Here is a 17773-nt window from a genome sequence, read left to right as displayed (position 1 = left end):
TGAGGTATTGAAACTATGTGATCTCACTGACGTCTCACGAAAACTTTTTTTTTTCCCCCTTTGCACCCTGTATATTGAAGAATCTGAGTACGTTGGATTCATTATTCACCCAATTCACTCTAAACTAATCTTAAAAAAATATTATAATAGAGACAGTTATTTAGTATTATTTTAATAATAAAGGTTAAATTTAATAGAAGAAACTAATCTTTTTCAATATCATTAACTAAAATTCAAATTTTTATTAAGACATGTAACCAGCATTAAATAAGATTGTGTTCATAAAAGGATATCTATAACTAACAAAAGAATATACCATGTTTCTCTTTCTCCGAATTTTGTTCATCCTCGTCTTCCCGTTCTTCTGAAGTTTTCTATTCCTTGTCACTGTATTCTCATCTGTTTCCTTCTTCATCATCATTTCCCTTTTCTTGTTCAACCTGATGATATTCTTCTTCTTTTTTCATACACGATCATTTCTCTATTTTTTTTTAATCAAGTATATTTTGATTATTTGATATTTAAAATTATTTTTAGTTCGGGCCTTTAACCTGCAGAGCATAATCAGATTTCATTGTACCTTGTTTGCAATTTAGGATAAATCAACATTTCGTATTCTAAAAGCACTTTCTCACTTTTTTTTTATGTGAAAAGCTTTTTGGAATAATTAGTTGGGAGCAAAAGCACTTTAAAAAAGAATTTTTGAAATGTACTTAAACGTAAAAATTAAAGGCTCCATCCAGTAATTTTTAAAAAGTAAATTCAAAAAGTGAGATATTATTTGATTATATTATCCCACATTTAATCTCTTATTATTTTATAATAATAATTAGATATCAAGTTTTTAACATTACAAATTACATAATTAATCATATTAATTTTTAACATTAGTGTATACTAAAAATTGAAAATATTTATTATATTTTTTTAAATTAAAAATTAAAATAATACAACTAATTAGAGATCAAATTTTTAACATTATAAATTAAATTTTATGTTATTTAAAATCTTTATCATATTTTTTAAATATTTTAAATATATTATATTTACAAATCATCATATATCAATATTTTTTGAAATAATTGTACATTCAAAAATATATTTTATTATCATAATTTAAATAATTTTTAATTTATCAAAATAATTTTTAAAAAATATTTAAATATAAATTTTATTATAATAATTAATTTTTATTAAATTATTTTTTAACAAATTGAAATCAAACACACCCTTGATTATTCGAACGACAATAGTTGAGATTCTCTTGCAAATTAATTATGGCACAGCAGTACAAGAGCCTCATTCAATCACGAATTCCGCGGCGCCCGCTAAGAGGCGCGCTACCCACAACACGCAATATACCGCTATACATTTATTACATTATTACATATTTCAGCCAAATATTAAAAAAACTTCACTTAATTTTCTTATTTTTTATTTTAAAATTATATATTTATGAAAATGTTAATATGATATTCTTTTAGAGGTATGGATTTTTATTAAATATGAAAATTATTGACACTAATTTTAAGCAGGTACTATAAATTTTTTCTCTCATCCTTTCTCTTCATGGCGGCAGTGTCATTCAGCCAATTATAATCATATAATGAAAATTGAGGTGAACCTACCCGATTAAATTGATAAATTTTTAAATTAATATTTTAATTAACTTAATAAAATACTTTGTTTATAATCAACTATAATTTTAATAATTAATTTTTAAATAAGTGCCTTAATCAATATAATGAACATTCCAACTTCAGTATCCTGAGCCACATTAGAGAGGATCTCAAAACTTTTGTCAAACATTTCAAACGGCCGAAAGCAAAAAAGTGTAAGGAAATCAATATTTAATTATTTATATAAGATATCGGAAGCTCCTTGTAACTCAAACAACATGATTTACGACACATAAATATAGGTAGCTTCTAACTCTCATGGGAAGGAAGGAATTTAGTCTCGTCGTTAAAATGAATTGCAAACGGAAAAATATTACGTTTACTCTTATTTTAGAGTATTTTTTTTAAATACATTTTAAGAAGTTGGAAACAAACTTTGAAATTAAAACTACTCAATGCTCTGTTTTTTTTTTTAAAAAAAAATACAAAGTTACTAACCAATATATAAGATGATGAAATTATTCTAGGAGATGATCGATATATAAGTGGAGAGGGAGTATTTTTCAAATCAAATATAAAAGACCCACTTTAATCAACTGCAAAGAGTCAGCTCTTTTTTCACCAAGGGTCAAAGACTTCAATCAAGACTCCATTGGATCTAAAATATAAACAATTTTTTTAAAATTTTTTGCATATTAATAAACTTTTTATTTCTATAAAAACATATACTTCATTCCCATATTAAAAGATATTTTTAAAAGAGATTTAATATTCTAAAATATTTTTTCCGTCCTAAATTATAAGACATTTTTAGATAAAAATCTCACATATCAATAAACCTCATTAAATATACTTAACAACCTTATATTTTCAAGACAAAAATATAAATTTTTAAAAATACTTATCATTTAATAAATTAAAAAAAGAGACAGAAATTAATTATAGAGAGAAAAGGTAATATTGAAATTGTGCATTTAATGAAACTTTAATTTATTTAAAAGTGTCTTATATTTTAGGACGAGGAAACTCTTTCAAAAGTGTCATATAATTTGGGACGGAAAAAGTATAAGACACTTTGACAAAATTAATATTTTATTAAATAAACTTACTCTAATATTACCCTTTCTTCTCTCTCTATTTAATAACTAACTAGTGTAGATTTAATGTTATTAAATGAATTATATTTTTAAAAGTTTATATTTTTATTTTTTAAAAAATAGATTATTAAGTGTAGTTAATGAAGTTATAATTTGAAGGAGGGAGTATTTTTTTTCCTTTTACGTCTAGTCCTAATTATCAATGCATTTCATAATAAGTGAGAGATATATTTATACAAATCTAGATTAATAAATAAAATTAAGAAAAAATTTATATATACTAAATTATTTATATTTTGAATTAAAATTAATTTAAAAGAAATGCTTATATTATAGATCCAAGGAAGCAGGATATGAGCACGGTGGGAGCATTAAACAAGCAGTTTAAGGTTTCATTTTCAATCCAAGCAAATCTTTTTATTTTTTTGTTTTTGGTCAAATCCAAGCAAATCTTATCGCTAAAGGGTCTCTCTTTTTTTTTTCCTTGTACCTTTGAAAAAATTATAAATTGAAGATAAATACATTTAATTTTAATATTATACTTTGTTTATAACAAAATGACGAATTATTTTTTAAAAATTAAATATTTAAAAAGATAAAATATTTTTATCTTTTAAAATATAATAATTATTTTTTTAAAGTTCCTGTTAAATATATAATTTTATATTTATTTTATAAAAATAAATATAAAAATATAAAATTAATTTTAAAATAAAAAAATTATTTTATTAAAAAATAAAATTTAATTAAAAATATTTTTTTATTTATTAAAAAGAGAAAGCATAGCTTTATTCTCCTAAACAGGATAGCAATTAAATAAAGCTGTTTGGCCATTGATTTCAAATTAAAATAAGAAGCAAAAAGGCATCGGCACTGGAATCTTTGATAAAAGGCTCACTGTGCTTCCAGAGCTCCTCAAAACCAGAGATTTGGAGCAAGTAGCAAGACCGCCGAGAGAGAGAGAGAGAGAGAGAGAGAGAGATGGCTCGGAGCTCCACGAGAATGAAATTGGCCTGCACATTCCTGCTGCTTCTACTTCCTCATTTGGTTACCAGCACCACGACCACGACGGCCGAAGACGGTAACGTCCTCTACCTTCTCCTCTCTGCCTCAATTTAAGGGCAGTGATTTTCGTAGCTTCCATTCCCCCACAACATCTTGTTTCAGAAACCGGTCGTCTCATTTTTTTTTTCCCGGTTCTCTTGAGTGAGATCTGAATATCTGGTACAGTTCAACTATGCAAGCTCTAGGTTCTCCATCGTTTCTTAGTGATTATAGTACTTCAATGTGGTAACTATTTCTTGGATTTTGGTGGCATTTCATTCCGTTCTCTAGCTTAGTCCTCTGACACGAAGACTGCTGTTCAATCATCGTTTTTCCTTCGAGCCTTGGAATTTTAGCTGTGTATTTCAAGTGTTCGCGAAAAGGCTCCTAGAAAACGAACTGAAGGAAAATCATTGATCCATTTCTTAATAAGAAGTATAATTCCTTGAGTATAATTTCTCATCAGCAATTTGGTTAGATTAGGTAGCACTAGCAGGTTCTTGGTCCGCAACATGATTCAAGAGCTATATGCTAGTTTTATTCTGAGAGTTCTTTTGCCAGATGACTGAGCTATCCTTAATTGAGAGAATATTTTAAGATCGAGGAGCAGGAGACTTTTCCCTAATAATCTTGAACTTGAGTTGAAGATTGCTTAGAAAATAGAAAGCCATTGAGGGGACCCCATCCTACTTTAATCATGATATGAACTGCTTCACCATTTTGGCATCTTCTAGGTCATAACTCATAGTCATTCTGTTCAGACCCAGAAGCCCCACCCTCTCTCCTGATTTTACCACATTATTTTCTCTTGATAACGCTAAGGGCCCGTTTGGCTATAAAAAGTTCTTTTACGATGTGATGTTCGTTATTTCATTACATTATATTCTTTTTATTAAACGGATCCCTATCAGTTCTATCTATCCCTTTCAGATTTTCCACCGAATTTTTATTTTTATTATTTTTCTTATGATATCTTATTACCATTTCACATATCGTGATTTTTATATTTTAAGTTCTTGCGTGATATAGAAATTGAAATCCGTCAATGGCTCCAAATTTTCTATGATGGGTGCCGGACTATCGGTTATTTCATTTCTCACTAAGTTTAACTAAATGTTTCTTTACATCAATTTTTGATTAAAACTATAAAAGGAAAAAAAGTTTGAGAAATAAAAGTGGATTTTATATAGGTAATTAGAGTAGTTTCTGTGTAATCTGAGCTCAAAACAAATCATTTGATTTCTGGCTTGTTGAATAATGCATTTTTTATGTTGTACATTATTAATCATTAATGATAATTGAAGTGAAAAGTAATTAACCATGTCTAATGATAAACCCTAATAAAACCTATTATTGTACGACGACCTTTCTCACTATCCATAGGATGGGAAATGATCTTGAGGGAGAGAGGGTGTTTGCTTTTCCCTTCTCCCCGTTTCCCTCTCATCACCTTTAAAGGTATGTTTGGTTGGAAATTTTTAAAAAGATATTCTCTTCCCTTTATTTAATTAAAAAATTTTAGAAGAAAGGGGAGTCAAAATAACCCTTCCCCTCCCTTTTAAATTTGGGTTTTTCGGAGGGGAGTTAATTTTTTAACTATTCTATCCTTATATATTCTTTTAATATTATAAGTATATTCATAATTAAAAAAAATTTCCCTTCATATCAGATTATATTTCACTTCTAGAACTCAATTGACTTCATTGGATTTTTTTTAACAAAATTACAGTTTATCATATTTTATTATATGTTTAAGAGAGTTATTTATTTTTTTGTACAAAAATTGTTATCATTATAATTATTGATTTAATTTTTTTATTCATATATTGACAAGATAGGATAAGAGTGAATTTTTAAAAAATTATATAATTTAAATTAAACTGTAAAATTATTTTCTACAAGGAACAATAAAAAAAATTAAACTAATATATAAGGATATAATAATAAATTAGTTATTACCTTCATTTTCCTTCCCTTCTAAATTATGCAAAAGATCATTAAAAACAGCTCCCCTCTCCTCTCTTCCAACAAAGTCAAATAAGGTAATATTAGAACCTTTTTCTCCCCTCCTCTCCCCTTCCCTCAAACCAAACACAGCTTAAATTAAAATTTCAACTGATTAAATTTAATATTTAATAAAATTATTAGTTTAATTTTATATAAAGATATATAAATAAGTTTAAACTATTAAATCTTAATCTAGATAATTTAAAATTATAATATTTTATTTATATATTTTATCTAAAATAATAATAATAATTTTATTAAAAATTAAATTTAAATTATTGAAAAGTTTTGACCTAGGAGTAAAGAGAGGAATAAGGAAAAAAAATGGAGAGACGGAAAAATGAGACACCCCTCCCCGACCTCGTGCAAGGGCCCTCACGGAAGGGAAGCGAGCCGCTAAGTCCTTGTAGTACCTTTTAGTTTAATAAACCAATGATGTTGTCGTTTTGTTACCGTTCTAGTACCCTTCCCTAGGCAGCTCTTCTAAGAAAACACGTTTTGCTTTTTTTAAGTTTTTACCTCAGTCAAAATTGTAAGGGCTGGGAGCGGGCAAGGGGACCCACGCGCTTTGGTTTATGCTGGAACCTGGGCTGGGATGGACCACAGTTTTATTTGTTCCCGTCGACATCACAATTTGTCGTTTAGCCTTGGGAAAATCTTCCCTTGCAGTACTGCATTGCTGTGACCTGGTTAAGCTAGTTGGCAATGGCAATGAAGGGTACTCCTTTCTGAGGATTTTGATGCTTTATGTGGGGCACCTTATCATTTCGCTTATTATGATTTGAGGTGAAACTGCCAAATGGGTGATCTTGATTTCGTAACGAAGCTAAAGCATCCTTCGTATTTAATTGTTTTTCAATATATTATACTGCACATCATTATTTTGTTTTAGTCCACAAAGAATAGTATATCATCTTTCTCACATTTGAATCCCGTAGTTGGGATAGAGCCATACAAAGAGCGCAGCTCTTCATACCTAGTAGTTATTGCCCAAGAATGGGAAAAAGAATTAGAGGGTAAAGACTGTCATTTTGTATTTAAATTTGCTAGAGTTTTACAGAATAATTTTTGAAATTTGTTAATGGATATTTTTGCATTTTCAAATATGAGTAGAGAATGTTCATTTTGCATCTAAATTATTAGATGAAATTTTGATGTCTTGACTTTTTTTAAATAATTTTGATAACTTTTTTATTAACTTGAAAGAAAGAAAGTGTTAAAAAAAAAAATCAGTTAACCCTTATGTAACAGAACAATAATTTGATTTAAACTATAAAAGAGAACAGAAGATTTGTGAATAATATTGAATGCAATCAATACTGGCATTGCTAGTTAGTTATTAGATGAATTTGGCATGTGGGTGGTGATTTTGTTGGGACCAGTTGTTGAGCAAAAATTTTGTTGCCCCTACTACCTCTTGAATTTGTCGTGAGGCTGGACAATGAAGTTTGCCCCATCACTTAATTAGTACATTCTTGCCTCCATTTTATAATCTACAAATTTGACTTTATTGTGTCATACTTTTAGTTTCAAGAAAGACCATTCATGAATCACTCAGAAACTTTAATCCTCTTTTGGATGAATGTACAAATCGATATAGATAGGGACAGGAACTATGATATAATCTGGAACACAATAACTTACTTTTATCTTTAGAAAAATAATAATTCTGTGCATTTTAAAATTATTTCAAGTAAAATAATGGTTTTTCTTAAAATCATTAAGAAGATTAAGAGTTAAGAAATGCACAATTTTTTCATCACATGATAAGATAAACTTCCTTTAGTTAAGTACATCATTCACGCTGTTGCTAACCCTGATCATGGATTGAAAAGCATCCCTAGAACTCTGCAAGTTCAATGCAAGAAAATACAGATGTAATTTATTAAAAAAAAATAGATTAGCAAGACTTTTCTTTTTATTTTTCGAGCAGAGTCTATGATTAGGTATATTTGTGGCCAATGATTGGATGTAATGTACATGTTATAGTCAATGTCAATATAAATTATAAAATATAAAAGTATATAGAGTTGTACCATTCATTATTCAGTATTTATAGTCTGCAGCTTATTTTGAGCCTCTGCAATATTCTAGCTAGTTAATGAAAAATTTATCTTATCATGCAATGGTAAAAGCATTTGGCCTAATAAAAGCAGAGTGTTGTCTAGCATTGTGAATGTGATCATTAACTGAGTATTCCTGGTCACGCAATGGAAAATTTGTGCATTTCTGATTTCTATTTGTAACTATAATCATTTCAAATTAATAACAGGCCTAATCCCCAACGGAGATTTTGAAGCATCCCCAGCAAACGGCTTCCCAGGGGAATCCGTGGTGGAGCGACCCACAGAAATCCCAAGCTGGCAATCTGACGGCACCGTTGAGTTAGTAGAGTCGGGGCAGAAACAGGGTGGGATGATCCTCATCGTACCGCAAGGTAGACACGCAGTGAGGCTCGGTAACGATGCAGAGATCAGCCAGGAGATCACGGTGGAGAAAGGCTCCGTCTACTCCATCACGTTCGGCGCAGCTCGCACGTGCGCCCAGATGGAGTCGTTGAATGTGTCGGTGGCGCCTGCATCACAGACCATAGACCTTCAGACAATGTACAGCGTGCAGGGGTGGAACCCCTTTGCTTGCGCGTTTAGCGCGGAGGACGAGAAGGTTAGGTTGGTGTTTAAGAATCCCGGCATGGAGGATGACCCCACTTGTGGGCCCATCATTGATAACATTGCTGTCAAGAAGCTCTTCACTCCCGATAAGCCCAAAGGTAATTTCACTCGCTTTTGTTTTTATTTTTTCTATAAACTATGGCGTCCCTTGTATTCTTTGAAGTATGAACACATTGCTCCAGCCTCTAGATAATATAGTACAGACTTCTTATAATTTTCGTTGATACTGATTGATGATATAATAATAAATTATTTTTCCGAACATGAAAAAGACAAGGATGATTATATTTACCAAGTTTGCGTAATTCTAGACTTTTTACAATTGCATTTGTCTCAAATGCTAAACGACAAACCTTGGCTGTGAATTTATTTGGTCAATGCTGTTTGGTAAGAGTAATTTCTGTTTTGTATTATTTCACCTTGCAGAAAACGCAGTAATCAATGGAGATTTCGAAGAAGGACCGTGGATGTTCAGGAACACTTCACTGGGCGTTCTTCTTCCCACCAACCTGGATGAAGAAACCTCATCACTGCCTGGCTGGATGGTGGAGTCAAACCGGGCGGTCCGGTACATCGACTCGGACCATTATGCAGTGCCACAAGGCAGGAGAGCCATAGAGTTGCTCTCAGGAAAAGAAGGCATAATCTCTCAAATGGTGGACACCAAACCAGACAAACCATACACCTTGACCTTCTCCTTAGGTCATGCAGATGACAAGTGCAAGCAACCTCTTGCTGTGATGGCCTTTGCAGGTGACCAAGCTCAGAACATTCACTATACACCAAACTCAAATTCTAGTTTTCAGAGTTCTAGCCTTAATTTCACTGCCAAGGCTGAGAGGACCAGAATTGCCTTCTATAGTGTGTATTACAACACCAGAAGTGATGATATGAGCTCTCTTTGTGGCCCTGTGGTGGATGATGTGAAAGTCTGGTTTTCTGGGTCCAGAAGAATTGGGTTCAGTGGGCTTGGGCTTGGAATTTTGGGCTTCCTTTGGTTCTTGGTTTAATTTTCGTTTGCCTTATTTGTGTCTATGGTCTGCCTTATTGTCTTGGAAAATGAAAATGCATTGAAGTGGATTACATAGTTGTAGGCTTTTTCTTGCTTATGATCCTTTGATGGTCTCTTTTCCCTTCCTGCATGGTATTGCCATGGCCTTTCTCTTTCTCATTAAAAAAGAGCATTAACTCTTTCCCTAGCTTTCCATCTCCATGTATTCATTCTAAAATAGGAAAGAATGTAATAATTTTGTCACATGTCCTTTCAAATTACATAATGAACCACCGGGGAAAAATTAATCAATATAGAATCAAGAGGTAGTAGGATCTAGCTAAAGAGATTAGTTTTTTTATTATGTGGCTAACTTTGAATGGGATTGAAGGTATAATAAGCAATTAAAAAAAAACAATTTAGAATTGATTCCAAAAGAAGATGCAGTCATTTTCAACCAAACATAAAAAAATCAGTGGTACGATGAAGAGGGACGGGAAGAAAAGTAAAGATTTTGACCCTATCGCAGAAGGAGGATCTGACCTCTTGCATAAATGGAGATTTCCCAAATCCAAGCTGTACCCAACTTTCAAGATTTCACGCCTCCACGGAATCCATCTGGATTCCCCAAAAAAAGTATTAGGGAAAATCACTTAGGAGTGCCACAGAAGTTGACTAATCACTTCTAGGTCCCACGAAATAGAGAAATTCTTTTGTTGTCACAAGTACTTTAAGTGTGCATAAGTTTGGAAATACAATGACCAAAATATCCTCCTGGATTAAAAAGGAAAAAGAGATCGAATGAAAGATCAAATTGCTTGCGTCTTTTTCATCTTCTAGCTATAATGGATATATATTTGCATATTCTTATCTATTACTGTTGCATTTTCGGTTGTTTAAGCGAGTTCATCATATGGGTCTGTGAGATTTTTTTGAGATAAAAGACAGTGCTTCGACCTTAGCTTATTCAAACATTCGACGTGTTAAACTAGAAAAATGCTGAACTTGTGTTGTTTATCGATCTTTCCTCTTAATCATGTAACTTGTGGTTTTATTGGTTGTCGGTAGTTTAGTCTAATGCATTGTGGCTCCTCTCTCTCTCTCTCTCTCTCTCTCTCTCTATATATATATATATATATCTAAGTACATATATCGTTGATCTCTCTCTGTTTCTCCACTGTTTCTCCATTATTAATGGTGTATGCAAGAATCTGGTTTAATATGAATGTGATGAAAATCCCCTGTTACGAAAACAATATATGTTGTTAATACCACAAGCATCAATCGTACGTAAATATGGTTGGGGTACTTGTTAATGTGAGCTTTTTAGTGCAGGTGGATAGTTTATGAAGAATAACAAACAAGAGATCTCTATGAAGTGCAAGGTTGACAACTGTCCATGAAGCATCACAGCATATGCAATGGAAAGAGATAATTTTCCACGAGTTTTCTTGCAAATGGATCTTTTCTGTACATACATATCTGTGATTTAATTTGTGTATGTACCTAGATACAATATGAATATATGTATATGTGCAACCCTTGAAGTTTTTTATGAAATGGGTCATCAATACGATGTAATTACATGAAAGATGTATATGAAGTTGCAATATACTTTGGACAAGCTGTCATTTTACATAGTATAACACATTAATTTGTCATTTGCCCTTTAACTTGATAAATTTTAACCTGTTAATATGTTATACATAACTTGTTATTTCCCTTTATCATGTTGTCATTATTTAGTTGTCTTATTGTCAATTTAAACAATAGATAACTTGTTCACTTCTAAATGAAATTCTTTCAGCTCATAAACTTCTATTTGTCATTGACCTGTACGTATGTTGCCATTTTTCTTTGCTATATTATCATTATCATTAATTTTGACTTATCAATATCCTATGCATTTATTGTCATTTTTCTTTTCATGTTGTCAATATCTGTTGCCTTGTTATCAATTTAAATAAGAGATAACTTGTTCATTTTTAAATCAAATTCTTCCATTTTATAATTTTTTTATTTGTCATTAATTATCCTACACGTAAGTCATCATTTTCCTTTGTTATGTTGTCATTATTCATTGCCTTGTCAATTTAACTAACAATAATTTCATAAATATATGTTTTTTGTCAATACCCTATGCACAAGTTGTTATTTCCTTTTGTCATGTTGTCATTATTTGTTGCCTTGTCAATTTAAACAACAAGTAACTTCATAAATTTTTATCGATCAGTATCTTGTGCATAAATTGTCATTCTTTTTTGTCACGTTGTCATTATACTTGTTGCCTTGTTAATTTAAGCAATAAATAACACATTCACTTTTAAATGGAATTCTTACACTTTGTAAATTTTAACTTGTCAATACCTTGTCAGGAAGTTGCAATTTTAAATTGTCACTTTAAAATGAGCAACATCTCTGCCAATCAACTATGATAAAAGGATGCAATATAACCGAAAACAATAAATAGAAAAGGAAAACCAAGTTTGACAGACAGGGCATTAAAGCACTAGAATAATGATTGTGATATGCTTGAAATATAAAAGTTAAAATCATGAGATTTCTTGACTTGAAATTTCTACTCAAATTGAAGTAATATTGCCTCCTAGTTTGTTAATTCATGCTGCTCTAGTAGAGAACTCAAACTCATAAGCCTTGTTTGAGACGAAGTTATGAATTTCAAGGGATTAAAATTAAAATTAAAGTTAAGATTAATGCTTTAAAAGTATATTTGATATAGAGTAATATTCAGATGGAATACTTGCCATACTTTTATTTTATGATCCATCAAAAATATCAAAAGACTATAATGACCTTTATTATTAACTAAAAAAATAGTTCCAAACTCAAATCTATTGAGCTTCATCTTCAACCTTATCTCAAACTTGAATCTAACCTCAATCTCCAACTAAATGCGAGAAAATGTGAAGGCAAGCAGATTCAAACTCAAACTAGTGCAATGGAGATGGCAGGGGGATCAACTTGTGATGGGGATGGAAAATACACAAATCCCTGACTTGCAAACAAAACTCGATCTTCTTTTTAAGTTTGAACCCATAAAATATCTAAAGGGAGAGAGGAATGAAAAATACACAGATCTAGACTTGTGACTAGTTGTTCATAATTGCAAGGGAGGGAGAACTCATGACTCAATGTCTGTTGATGATGATGGGAGGAAGATGAATCCAGATTTGGCAAAGTTGAATTACTTGAACTCATTAATGGAAACTCAAATTTGAACTAGTTGGAGGAAGATAGAGGGAAGGGGAATGACGTTGCTTTAGGGACAATGGCACCAACAAAAGGTGGTAGCCATGGCAAAAGAAGCTTGGCTGCATGAATAGTGATAGGCAGAGGGTCAGGGAGAGGTGGAGGGTTAGGGAGAGAGATGAGAGAGGGAGGATGAGAAGGGCAATTTGATTACAAAATAATCAATTTCAAGATTGATTTTTCAATATAAAAAGATGATGGTATTGGATAATTCTATGTAAATGGTCTTAGGATTGGGATTAAATTTCTCAATTCCTCGTACTAAATATAAAAAGCTAGTATTGATTAATCTCAATCCCAATCTCACATATTCAGTCCTTTGTACCAAAAAAGGCATATTTTTTTTAATTGAAACTATATTCATAATTAAGTAGCATTCATTAATCTTCTTGTATTGCAGATAAAGTTGTCATGTTGCATATGGGGCTCTTAGCTCCCGCTAGCATGAGATGCTTGCATTACATATCTATTTATCACTTGGAAAAGTTGGCTTCAAATGGCTTAGGAGCTTTTCTTATGACATGTCACAAAGTTTGATTAAAGTAAAGCTGAACACATCTTTTAAGTAATTATTATCTAAATATATTCAAGAATTCAAGAAAGTTCGGGGTTTTGTGCTTGTTTGAAAAGATAAAGATTTTTTATCCTTGAGTTCCAAATATTCTAAGCTTCAAGCGCTTTGACATTATATTCAAGAATGGTTTAACAGCAAACACGAGCTCGTACACAGAGAAACTGAAAGGAGGCGTCATCGTCGAGCTCATACACTAGGTTGCCGTCAAGCCATCGACAAACTAAGAGAATTAAGAGATACAGGATGAGAGTGAGAGTTCGAGTGTGGGTAGATCTTCGAGAAACGAGACTAAGCGGGCAGCGAGGGGGTTTTGCGACCTTTTTTTTTTTTTTTTAACTAATGGGTATCATGGTCATTAAACGACGTATCTTCTTTACAGTTAAGGACCCGGAGGCCTCACAATTATTTGTATACTTGATGGGACTTTCCTGTAATTAAAATGCTTATGAGAGACTGTACAGTAATTCTGCCAAGGTTTTACGAATGAAAGAGTCGTTAACTTTTGCTTAAAAAAAAAGAGAGAGAGCCCTTAACAACTTGAGATATATAATTATGGGTTAACTTTTTTTTTTTGGCGAAATGCCTGGCATTAACTCCACATGTCCCCATGTGTGTGTGTTTTTTTTTCCCCATGTGTTAGAGTTGACGGATGACTAACATATGGGCATTTTAGCTCCTTTAAAAAATAGCTTATAAGAAAAAAAAATAAAAATGCGTTTTTACCTTTAAAGTATTTCTTAAAGAGTACACAACACTCTAATTTTTTTTGTTAGAACAATTTTACTTTTAAAATTATTAAAACAGAATATTTTTATTATTTTCGTCAAATTTTTTTATCAGTCAACATTAGAATTTTGACAGAAAAATAAAAAATATTCTGTTTTAATAACTTTAAAGGTAAAATTACTCCGATGCTCTTCGAAAAACATGTTTAAAATAAAAATGCACCTTAATCATAAAAAAAATATCATATTTATTAGTACAAGAAAAACTACGCTCCTCAAAAGAAAATAAAAAAAAAAGCACTTAACCATATAATCATTAATCAATATCGACTCATCTTTTAGACATCGCTTGATGGACGAACTACAAAAGCTATCGTCCTCGTGCATAAAAAACTTCAAATTATATTAAAATCTATGAAAATCAAATGATATGTTTCCAGCTAGCAGCATAATACTACCTCAGTACCCCATTTAGAAGGTAGATAACTATTTTATATAAATTAAGAAAATTTTTTAGATTATTTATTTGTAGAAAATGTGCGTTAGTTTTTCAAAATACGTACCCCCTTTAATACGTGCAATCAATAGGGATAATTTGATAAACTATAAATTTGAGAGACAGGGTTTTGACCAAAAATTCTCTTGAGAGACAGGGTAAATTGATGACTTATATTTAGTCAAAACAAACCCTCTCAACTATATTTAGGGGATAGGGAGAGTAACATGTTAATATGACATCAAGTAAATAAACAAGAATTAAGTAATACAATTAGTGTTAAATATTTTTATATAGTATATTGATTTTAATTGTTCATTTGTTTTTAACAAAAACTTGCAAGATATGTTGTTATTAGAGTTGGTAAACGGGCGGGTCGAGCCCATATGAGCCCGACCCTTATAGGCTTAGGCCTTAAAGCTCGGTTATCCCAATTTTATCTCAAAATTAAAGCCCGGCTCTTATTTATAGGGCTCAGGGCCGGGCCCATAAGCTCGGATGAGAATAAAATAAAATAAAATAAAATTCAACATTAAAATTTATTTAGAATATTTTAAAATTTAACATATATCAAACCAAAGTCTCACATAATCTAAAAAAATAAACAAAAAATTTAAAAGTTTAATAAGAGAAGGCAAATATCATCATCAATCCTAATCAAGATCTCCCTCATTATCACCCATAAATAAAATATTAAAACCCTCAATGTTGGTCTACTTGTGAAAGATAGAGACGGAGGCTCAATATTAATTATTCCTGCAGCTTCTTCATCATCACCTACAATAATTATTAATTAAATTATTTTATTATCAAATATATATCTATACATATATCACAAGATAAAATATAAAAATTACTATAAAATGACACAAAACAATTCAAGCAATTGCTGGTACAAAATACAAATCAATATTTGCACATTATCTGGAAAGAGGTAAAAAAATACTTTGTGAATAGTAAAACGGGCTTCACGGGCCGCCCGAGCCCGAGCCTGTTTTTCTAGGGCTTAAAAGGGCCGAGCTTCGAAGCCCGATTACCCTAAAAAATGCTAAATTTTTAAGCCCAAACCCTTATTAAAACGGGCTTAAACAGGCGGCCCGTCAAGTTCGGCCCTTATTTCCGACTCTAGTTGTTATTGAGTGTGTCAAAAGAGTAAGTCCTACATTGCCTGCTTACAGATAGCTCCAAGAGTATATTCCCCTTTGTCCTATTTAAAAATTACTTTCAACATATTTTATTAAATTAAACCTTAAATCTCATCAATTCTTTCTTAAAATTTGATAAGTTTTCACTTTTACCTTAGTAATTAAGGACAAAAAAAATTATTTTTTAACATTTAATAAGGGCAAAAAGGTAAAGATAAACATAAAAAATGGTGAAGTGATTTATAAATATGATCAAAATTAATTTTCTCTCTCCTTTAAGTACTAAAGAGTGAAACTAGGCTAGCAAATGAATTTAGAGAAGAATTGGTTCCGCATGTAATCATAATTGAAGACAAGTCAATTACCCCTTACTCGTGAGTTCAAGTGGTATTAGACTTTTGTTTTTACTATATTTGTTTTTGTTTTTGTTTTGAATTTGAATGAAGAGTTACAGAAACAATTATGGGGTTTTTTACCATGCATTTAACTGATCTTAATTTCTATTTAAAATCTTAAGCAAGTTTTTTATGAATACGCAATACCAACATTCAGAAACAAATGAATTAAACCAGAGTAATATCTCACTACTTGTTTTTGAAACCGGTAATTTAATCATAGTTTAAGGCTGTCCAATATTCACATGGTACGTGCCTATAAATATCAAAGTGCGCGCTTAGTGCCTAGCTTTGAGTTTTTGAGCCTCTTTCTCTGATGTATTGTTGTTCTACTTGAGTTTATGTTTTGCTAGTTTTCATTATGTTATGTCCCTATCTATTTTGTAAAACGAGTTTGTTTCATGAAATGAAGCTACCATGTCATCATTGATATGTTAGAATAGTTTTTGAAATAGTATCCTTATACACAGCTCAAGCTACATTTTCACTCATTGCTAATAAGTTAAAAGTATTTTCAATTTGTAATATAATATATTATATTTTTTTTCTTGCTTAAGAAAAATATTAAAATATGAAAAGTACACCATCGAAATTGCCTGGAAGAGTGTCACACCATCCAACATTGAAACTTTGGCCAAACTAGTTTTGCCAAAAAAAAAAAGAAAAGAAAGAAAGAAAAACACTTAGTCAAAAGTAGTGGGTTTGATTCTCCCCAACGGTATGGAAATGACTTGAATTTTGGTCCTGCAATCAGCATCAAATCAATGCGCAAATCCACCACCACACGATTATCTCGTATCTCCTGCGATAACCTTACTTTGCGATTGATCTTTGTTTTTACCGGAAAAGTGCTTACAATCCAAGGAGATACATGGAATTGGGAAATGAAGTGTAGAGATAAAAGTGAAGTCTTTACTTGTCTTTTATAATTCGTTATATTAAAAATAAAACTAATCAACATTATCTGCATTTTTTAAAAATTGTGAGACATGTAGGTGAGTTAGATCTCAAAAATTGATCGAGATTATAATAAAACTCATGACTCAAAAAACATTGACAGCAATATTTATAATTACCTATGAATGGAATTATGAAATCAATGATTAAATTTATATTCATGTTATGGAAAGCATATCAATCAGATCAGTTGTTTTTTTTAAAAAAAAAAATACAAGGACATGGAAAAATCTATGTAAAGTTGAAAAAAATCAGGTCATATTAGATTCTATAAGGAATCTGTATCTGAAGGCAGATGATTGTAAATATAAGGTCAAGATTATCTCGAGAGGCTAGGTGAGCGAGCATGTTTACACATGTTTTGCTTTCCTGAACGTGTGTTCGAAGGTAATGATCTAATCTTTCATAATCAAAATTCTGACTGACTCTGTTGATAATTTTAAAGAGAGAATGGTTATCAAAAAATTATGTTGAATAAGTTAGAGTGCTTCCACAAAAAAAGTGAATGTTGATTTATTAGATCAGTTACTTGTCTATAAGCTTTCATAAATTTTTTGTGGAGATTTTGTCACCAGAAGCATTGCACAGAATTCTGCGCAGTACAGAAATTATGACTGTACAAATGGTTTATCTCTTCCTAAATCTATCCTAAAATACAATTTAAATGACGCACGCTGAGTTGTGCTTTGTTTCCACGGGAGATGATGAAAGGGGTTTTTCTTATTTGTTTCCTGTAATTATAGTCATTGGGGGAAATTAAAAACTTGTTTGGTTTATATTT

General features: G+C 31.1%; 1 protein-coding gene across 1 annotated transcript; it reads left to right on the top strand.

Moving 5' to 3' along the window:
- The first annotated feature begins 3613 nt into the window (after positions 1-3613).
- On the top strand, positions 3614-9526 carry LOC129298831 (protein DUF642 L-GALACTONO-1,4-LACTONE-RESPONSIVE GENE 2-like). The gene is made up of 3 exons (XM_054937277.1): positions 3614-3797; positions 8040-8537; positions 8866-9526. The coding sequence occupies exons 1-3, from the start codon at positions 3698-3700 to the stop codon at positions 9447-9449; spliced, it is 1182 nt and encodes a 393-aa protein (XP_054793252.1). The 5' UTR covers positions 3614-3697; the 3' UTR covers positions 9450-9526.
- Positions 9527-17773: the final 8247 nt, after the last annotated feature.

This window comes from Prosopis cineraria, unplaced genomic scaffold, assembly GCF_029017545.1.
Source record: "Prosopis cineraria cultivar Desert tree isolate PC_DT_omini unplaced genomic scaffold, ASM2901754v1 PC933, whole genome shotgun sequence".
NCBI lineage: Eukaryota > Viridiplantae > Streptophyta > Magnoliopsida > Fabales > Fabaceae > Prosopis > Prosopis cineraria.
This window is presented reverse-complemented; position numbering and strand designations above follow the sequence as displayed.